Source organism: Nuphar pumila, chromosome 15 (genome assembly GCF_984573655.1).
Source record: "Nuphar pumila chromosome 15, dmNupPumi1.hap1.1, whole genome shotgun sequence".
Classification (NCBI taxonomy): Eukaryota; Viridiplantae; Streptophyta; class Magnoliopsida; order Nymphaeales; family Nymphaeaceae; genus Nuphar; species Nuphar pumila.
The window spans coordinates 40,976,046-40,985,337 of record NC_143263.1 but is presented as its reverse complement, the minus strand read 5'-3'; the positions used below and the strand labels follow the sequence as shown (position 1 = coordinate 40,985,337).

Below are 9,292 nucleotides of genomic sequence, written 5' to 3'. Positions count from 1 at the left end.
CAGGATCATTACTGAATTGCATTTCTTCTCCTGGAACATTGAAGTCAGGTGTACTTCCGTGTACATTCCTGGTGCATACACTTTTATTATGTGCGCTGTCATGGTAGTTTACCTCATCATTGAATTGCATTTCTTCCACTGGAACATTCAAGTCAATAGTGGGTCTAATGCCTGCACCTTTCTTTTCATGTGCATCGTTAGTGCAGATGTTCAATTCTTTAGTTGGGTCATAAGTATAGATATTCAATTCTCCAGATCTTTCTATTGATTGAGCTACATCATCTTTATTACAACCTGATGATAAGCTCAATAATGTTTTAAGCAATATATCAATTTGTGTTTGCAGTAACATGGCAAACAAGTCGATATTATCTCACAAAAACGAGAGTCTGTTACTAATACAGCGATTTGAGATACAATGCATATGATGAGTGACTGTAGGATACCTGATAGGGTAGAGGCCCTTCCTAGAATCTGCAAACAAGCGTTCTTGTCAACAGGTCCCAGCGTCTTACAAATATCGATAAGTTTCCAACCTTCGTAAGAACAAGATCTACCTGCAATAACCAAACAAAGCCTTAATGACACACAAGACGACATGCCTTCTTCATCGATAGCATGATGCTGGGAAGCTACTCACGCCGCCTTGATGGAACTGGTTGGAATGTTTGTGCATCATTGCTTTCTTCCTTAATGCCTAACAACAACGACAAATAAAAGAAGACAGTGGAATGTTTTGTAAGCAATATATCAATTTCCGTTAGCAAGCGACATAGGTTTACTACGATTTAATCAAGATGCATATAAGAACGGATACCAATATATCAACGATTTAATGAATGAAAGTATCAAAGCAAGTGCGGTTTGATGTTTGCTTGTGCTGAGCATCGACGTGTCGCTTACCATGTCAATAAAATAAACATGTCATACATGTGTGTTGACGATAACGCTCTCATAATATCCACTAGGCTCTAAAGCGAGTTCAATAGAAGTCGCTGAGAGAGCAACGATATGCATGCGAAAATCGCCCCGCCATGCGTGTCAAGATGTGTTTCTGCACCCAAACGTTTTCAAAGTCTGTGTACAAATATCTTACAAATACATATTACAAAACATATAATATCTTACAAAACGATATGTATAGCGATTTGTCAGATATTGAAAATCGATACGACAGTTCAGTTTTTATAACTTATAACTCGACGATACAAAAACATACTATCTAAAAGGTCGATAAATATATCGCACAATAAATTACAAATCGATAAGGAAGAACTTGAACATAATAGCAAACAAATCGATATTAACTAACAAAAATGTATCTCACAAAAACGAGAGTCTGTTACTAATACAGCAGTTTGAGATACAATGCATATGATGAGTGACTGTAGGATACCTGATGGGGTAGAGGCCCTTCCTAGAATCTGCAAACAAGCGTTCTTGTCAACAGGTCCCAGCGTCTTACAAATATCGATAAGTTTTCAACCTTCGTAATAACAAGATCTACCTGCAATAACCAAACAATGCCTTAATGGCACACAAGACGACGTACCTTCTTCATCGATAGCATGATGAGATGAAAAACTACTCACTGTGCCTTGATGGCACTGGTTGGAATGTTTGTGAATCATTGCTTTCTTCCATGATGCCTAACGACAACAGTAATGAAGAGAAGACACTAGAATGTTTTGTAACACTGGAACGTTGATAATGGGAGCACTGTTACAGCAGATGGCGCAGGCGAACGTCTCCACTTTAAATGGTTAACATCAAACTTTCTGGAATTTCTGCTTTTTTGTCCTTTTCCCCACCCGTCGTTTCACAACTTTTGAATGGAGGATATTTTTGTCATTTCCTCGAACCGTCATTTCAGGGCAAGAAAAGAAAGTAAGGGTGATTAAGTCTTTGCAACAGCACCAGAGTCCGATGCAAAGTTATGTCAACATACACGGGAATACGAGCCCCATGTGCATGAATACGTGGCGCTCATTCGATCCCCCGAACACGGACGTGGGATTCAGTGAATCATCGGGGGCGAACATACACAACCCTCTCGTTAGGCAGACTCTACCAGTATATCATTGGGATTTGAACTTGCAACGTCCCAAGGTGACATGCATTAATTGCTACTGCCAGACAAGCAGAGCCCCTCTGGTCATAATAAGCTGGTCTATCTTCACACGAAACGACTAGTTTCCCCGCGAAAGAAGTGGCATAAGATGGTATCATGAAAAAGGTTGAGTATACGATAGCTAGTTTTTTCTGTTTTTGTAGTGACTTCTTCAACTATAACCCCAGCTCTATTCATTAGTCTGAGCAAGATACAACTTATTTGAAATAAAATTGAATGAACAATCAGCAAAATGAGAATTTTAAAATTCAGATTTGTGTGAGATTTCAGGTATTTTATAGTTTTTACTTTCAGCATCAGTTGCTAATTCTTGAACGTTGAGATTATTGGGTGATGCAAATTACTATTAAGATTATAGATTTCTTTTTCTCCCCTTTCAAGCAACAAATCAAAATGATTGAAATTTTTTTTATTTAAAATAGTGTTAGGTCTAATTCCTATTACTTTACTAGGATTGTTTGTAACTGCATATTTAAAATACAGACACACGGTGATCAGTTGGACTTTTGATTGAGTAAGATTTCTTTTTTCTTGTCATTGACCTCCTATCCTTGATCAGCAATAGGTCAAATTTGATTGATGTTTGCAATTCAAATTCAAGTTAATGTAATTCGTTACAAAGTGGAATCACGCTATGTAGGATTTGAACCTACGACTTTGGGTTTTGGAGACCCACGAAACTGAGAGCGCTTTCTCACAACAGGGGCTCCACTTGCTTGGTGGAAGCAGCTAGTGCAAGTCTCCTTGTGTTGGGACGTTGCAAGAGTTCATATCCCTGGTAGGGGTCTGCTTAACCCCAGCTTGCCCAAATAGAGAGTGATCGAACGGACAATTTTGTGCATTTGGCCTTTAGTTAGCATTAATTGCCAACTATAATAAGGAGGTAGCTTGCACTTGGCACTTAAAAGCCTGATTATCATTAGACATATGAAGTCTCTTAGAGAACCGAGTTACTTAATGGGCCCACCCCCTTGCCGGGTAGGTTGAAACAGGTTTTGCAGGCTCATGTCATTGTCAACTGTTATCAGACAATTCAAAGGATAATCACATAAGTGGCAACTAGGGATGGCAGTGGACCGGGGGAAAATGGGGCCCTGCCCTGCCTCGCCCTGTTTGGACTGGGGATGAAGGGTATGAAACGGGGATAAAGGCGGGGACGAAAGTTAAAATCCATCCCCGAACACAAAGTTAAAATCCATCCCCGTTCGGGGGGATGGAGGCGGGGATGAACGTACACTTTTCCCCGCCCCGCCCCGTCCTTGTCAGGATCCCCGCCCCGACTCATCCTCGTTTGAACCGGGGATGGAGGACATGAAACGGGAATGAAGGCGGGGGTGGAGGTTAACATTCATCCCTGCTGGGGATGGAGACGGGGATGGAGGTTGTAATCTTGAGGCGGGGTGGGGGTGGAGACCTTGGCCCCGGCCCACTGCCATCCCTAGTGGCAACTAAGGCCTTGAATCCTTGATTATCACCAATTTGTTATAGCCAACGTCAAATAATCCCAAGCCTATGTCACAAAGTCGACTGAGGCAGAGCTCGAAAACCAACAGTCAAAAGTTAAAAAACAAACAAACAAATCAACAGTTTTTCATGCTCAACATGAAAGCTTGATAAGATTTCCCACAGGCACCTTCAAAGCAGACTTTGTTTCTTTTTTTTGTTAGTGTGTATATTGATTATATATTATAAATTATTATTCAATTTGAATTTATATAGAATGATTGGTAGTGGCTCACGCGTTAGGTGCTAGCCGAGCATACTAAATGGGTTTTTTTGTCTTTTTCATTTTATTTATAAATTCTGACTGTACAAATGTGATTCATGTACTTGATTTTATAAAGATCAGCGCTTCAAGCGTCCGACACAAGCGTGAATTTTTATAAGGATAAAAAAATCAACGGTCCAAAATCTTTGTAATTTTTTGAGGACCTAAATATCATTTTTTTTTTCATCAAAAACACATGATCCAGGTGTAGATTCCTCATAAATTGACCATTGACCATGCCGAACACATTTACAGGATCAAAACTGCAAAAAAAATACCGAAAGGGTAGAAAAACCCATTTAGCACATATCATTTAGCACCTAACATATGAGCAACTACCAATCTCTCTCTCTCTCTCTCTATATATATATATATAAAAGAGATGGTCCACTTATTTGTTCCTTTTAAAATTTGCAAGTGGATGTATTTTTGGGCAAACCTGACTATGAGGATGTGATATGCATGGTCAAAATCCTACAAATAGATTCTTGGATCAAACCTTTTTGATGTGTAGGTAAAACTTTATAATAATTTTTTTTAAAAAAAAATTTAAGCACCATTGATTTTTAGATTAATGTAAAATCTTATTTAAACATAAAAAAAGAGTCTATTTATAAGTTTTCAACCATAGAGATCACATTTGTATAGTCAGATTTGTCAAAAAATACATCTACATATAAATATTTTGAAGTGGACAGGTAGGTGGGCTCTCTCTCTCTCTCTCTCTCTCTATATATATATATATATATATATATATATATATATATATAGTCTCTCTTTGTGAGTACTTTTTTAAAGTTTAATGACCCTGGTTCAATTAAGCCTATCTAGACTTTTCCTATATATGAGTACTTTTTTTTTGGAAGGTCTATCCTTCCCCAAGGGCATGTTTGGAAGAGAGAAACTCTCTGTGGAAAAGAAAGTTTTGCTTATGAGAGTTTTTGATACGATAACTTTTATGAAAAAAAAGTTTTTCTGCTTGTTTGTGTAGCATGAGAAAAAAAGTGAGAAAGTTCTAAAAAAATGAGAGAAAGGAGGGTGGTGGTGGGAAGTGTAAAAATAAATTTTCTTTTAGTATAAAACATTCCTCCCCCCTCTCTCATGGAACAATGTTTTTCTATCAAAATGTGTACTTTTTATAAAATTCGCTCAACTAAAAAGTCTCTCTCATTTGAAAAAGTCCAAAAATTAGTATGATTTTTTTTATTATTATTTTACATCACTTTTCCTACGTCTTTCTGGCTTTCAAATATGCCTCATTTGTCAATTTCTGTTTTCATCAGTGAAACTGGCAAAAGGAAAGAAGTTAAGGTTAAAGTGTGATTTGATCGGTCAAAGTACAAGCGTATGGCCCCCTCGAGCAAGAAAGTACTAGCAATACTGGCTTCTTGAGTATCACGGATATGAGCAGCCCTACTTAATCATCAAGTAGAATTCCAAGAAAGGATCCTTCAGCTGTGTCCGTGCAACGTATCTCTCCAGTTATCTAGTTCGAGCTGACCAACTTTGCGTTTTAATAATGATAAAATGGCGAAGAGCCTAAAAAAAGACATGCATAGAGAGATATTTGTAGCCACTTTTAAAAGTTGTGTATTGATGAGATTCCTAATCATAAGTCCGATTTCACTCTTTTGAAGTGGTGCTGTTAAAAGCAGCTTTACAAGTGCTAAAAGCTACTGTATATTGCTTTGTTCTGTATGTATGGGAATACAAACTCAGGCAACACTCCTTGCTTTTGAGCAGTGTTGTCATTATCTGTGCGTATGGGCCTGAATTGCCTATCGTATGGCCAGAAAATTGATACTGACTTGAATCTGCTATTCTTAATAAATATAAAAATATATTAAAATTAATATTTTAATATTACACTATAAAGATGAAGGTCATTAGCGGCAACTCTTTAATGGCAACATAAAAAGTCACCTCTATTGACTGACCATCAACCCAGTATCGACATATTTGAAGCATTTGATGAGGTAAGACAGTCATACATCTCTGTAGATGCATAAAAGTGCATAACTTTTATCAATGGACAATGCATGCCTTGTTAACAATGATATGAAATCATTATGTTTAGAAATTAGCCAAACTGCGCACATGCAAGTAGTTGCATATTAGTTGTGAGTTCTTGGAGGCCGACCCTCTTCCCTACTTGAAGTAACTTCTCGTGAATTTCAGCTATTCCTAATGAAGCGAGGTGGAGAGGAAATATATATAGGTCCATTGGGCCAGCATTCATGTCACCTAATTGAATACTTTGAGGTGAGGCATACTAATTTAGTGCTCAAAATTTGTTCCTTCTTCTTTGTGCCAAAGATAAATCAAGTTGTGGTTTCTTCTAGGGAATTGATGGAGTTAGCAAGATAAAAGAAAGGTACAATCCAGCAACATGGATGCTGGAAGTGACAACAGAAGCACAAGAAAACATTCTTGGTGTAGACTTTGCTGAGATATACAGAAACTCTAATCTGTATCAGTGAGTATACTCTTATATGCTTCGTATTATGTCTGTCTATGACATGGATTAGTTCACTGTGAATTAGAATAGTCAAGTTGGAAGTAACATAAGGTGTTATGTTCATGATTTAAGCATATGCCTTGTACAAAACATCCATAAAATTTCATATTCTGATTTCTGCAGGAAAAACAGAGCACTGATAAATGAACTGAGTTCACCTCCACCTGGTTCTAAAGATCTCTACTTCCCAACAAAGTACTCAGCGGTCCTTCATCACTCAGTGTTTAGCATGCCTCTGGAAACAACACTGGTCTTACTGGCGTAACCCTCCATACACAGCTATACGGTTCTTCTTCACAACCATCATAGCCTTGATGTTTGGGGCTATATTTTGGGACCTTGGCATGAAAAGGTATTACGAAATTGATTCAATGTATTTCATGTAATAAAGTTCTTAAACTAGAGTATATATATCTGATTTTTGTATTCTTCACAGGAGTAGGCAGCAGGATCTGATCAACGTGATGGGCTCGATGTATACCACCGTTCTATTCATTGGTATAAACAATGGATCATCTGTTCAACCAGTTGTAGCCATTGAAAGAACTGTCTTCTATAGGGAGAGGGCTGCTGAAATGTTTTCAGCACTGCCATATGCTTTTGCACGGGTAAACTGCTGTCTTTTAATTCATAAGACTCCCTATATTAGTCATATTTACTAACAATAAGTACATATTGTCTCTGTATTTCCACAGCTAATAAACATTGGAATGTATTTGCAGGCTGTTATTGAAATACCATATGTTTTCGCTCAAAGTCTGGTCTAGGGGTTATAGTATATGCAATGATAGGATTTGAATGGACTGCTGCCAAGTTTTTCTGGTACCTATTCTTCATGTTCTTCACACTCCTGTATTTCACCTACTATAGGATGATGGCAGTTGCAATGACTCCTAATCATCACATCGCATCCATTGTGTCTTCTGCATTTTATGCAATTTGGAACTTTTTTTCTGGCTTCCTCATCCCACATCCGGTATGTGATCATCTGCACCTCTGTTTATTCTGTTAGATATTTTTCAGAATGGTGTTGTTAAATTACCTGTTCTATGCTTTTCAGTCAATGCCAGTGTGGTGGAGATGGTACTATTGGGCATGCCCTATTGCCTGGACCTTGTATGGGCTAGTCGCTTCACAGTTTGGTGATGTAAAGACTAATCTAGAAGTGCTCACCTCCACAACCACCACCATGACAGTGGAGGAATTCATAAGGTCTCATTTTGGGTTTCGTCATGACTTCTTGGGTGTGGTGTCAGTAGTGGTTGTAGGATTCTCCTTGCCGTTTGCATTTGTCTTTGCCTTCTCAGTTAAGGTTTTCAACTTTGATAGAAGATAACAGCCCTTGGAATATTGAATCAATTTGAAATAATTGTGAGATGGATTGATTCAGTAATCGAAGAAGAGGTAGTGGGCTGAAGGAGATCATATCTAGTTATATCAGCAACTGTAGGAGTAAATTCTATCCCTTTTGTTGACATTGATTTGTATAGTGACTTCCTACTGCAAATATACTTTATCGCAGTTTGGAGATTGCATGATGCTTTTTGTACAGCTCTTGAGCTACCAATTTTTATTTGGATTTGTAATACTGGCTGTTGGTTTGATAATGAGAATGCTATTTGAATGTTGTAATATACAGGCCATTCAGAACTTCAGATTGTCATCTGGACAATGCTGCTGGGTCACAAAGAGTGTTTTCCACTCATGAACCAATATACATCTATTCCAAAACAATATGCATTAAGACTAGAATTAACTCTATAAGATCACTATGACCAACCATTTGGAGTTAATGATCAGTTAAAGCTTTGGAATTTAAAACTAACTAATAATGTTTGGTCATAAATCAATATGAAATCCTTGTGCATGAACCAAAGAGTGTTTCTTCAAGTTAAAGCTTAACTGCACATGAATTTGAGCTTTAAAACTAACTAATAATGTGCCTGTGCACACAGAGAGAGAGAGTTCATGCACAAGGATTTCATATTGATTCCATAACTTGAAGAAACATGGACATAGTGTTATATAAGTATGTGATATTCAAACCTTCACGTGATACAATTGTAATAAAATCAAGCGAAAAGTAAACCACATTGTGCACAAATACAAGTCCTACAAGAGACAATACAAATGTCAAAAGCAATTCAAAAGCATACAAGTGCATACAATGGCTACAAATAGCCTAAATGTGCACAAGCAAGTCCATAAAATCCATAAAGAGACTGCACAAGCCAATCAATGGCAAATACATAAGAGGCACCAATTGTAATTCCCTGAAAGATTTTGAAGCCTTGAAAAACACGTGAAAGTTTAAAACTATTCTTTTATATTTAAAATCATCAACGAAAATATTTTCAATCAAGGTTCCAAAACCTCGAGTGGGTTACATTTCACTTAAAACGATTATACTGAATTCGAAAGAGGATAACATGACACAAATAAAATACTTCCATTCAAAAGAACATTGTCTAATTTAAAATATTACAAAACCAATATAATGTCATGTGTTTAAATTTAGTGTCCGGGAAAGAAAAATGATTAGCTCGGTCGACAGCGCCGCAACATCCTACATCTGCTCCGCATTGTATTCTTTACCTGCAATAATAATCTACCTATAAAAAGGGTCAGACCTGTGATAGTCTAGTAAGTACATACATCAATTCCAAGTAACTCATAATATTAGAACATATTCAAATGTCACATTTTAGGTCTACTTATGCAACTCAGATGTTACAATTCATTCATAGTTAGGACTAAAGCTATTCACAGAAAGGTAAGACCAAAACACTGAAAAGAACATACTTAATTGTTTCATATTGTAAGGGAATCTTTTCATCTCATACTGTGTGATTCAGAGGTCTTATTTCGATATTTA

At 37.2% G+C, this 9,292-nt stretch overlaps 1 protein-coding gene across 1 annotated transcript; it reads left to right on the top strand.

The window, feature by feature from the left end:
• The first annotated feature begins 3,506 nt into the window (after nucleotides 1-3,506).
• Nucleotides 3,507-7,753, top strand: LOC149815227 (ABC transporter G family member 39-like). The gene is made up of 7 exons (XM_089990500.1): nucleotides 3,507-3,512; nucleotides 6,242-6,375; nucleotides 6,541-6,612; nucleotides 6,854-7,025; nucleotides 7,113-7,129; nucleotides 7,288-7,393; nucleotides 7,478-7,753. Exons 1-7 carry the CDS (start codon nucleotides 3,507-3,509, stop codon nucleotides 7,751-7,753), a joined length of 783 nt encoding a protein of 260 aa, XP_089846626.1.
• The last annotated feature ends 1,539 nt before the right edge of the window (nucleotides 7,754-9,292 follow it).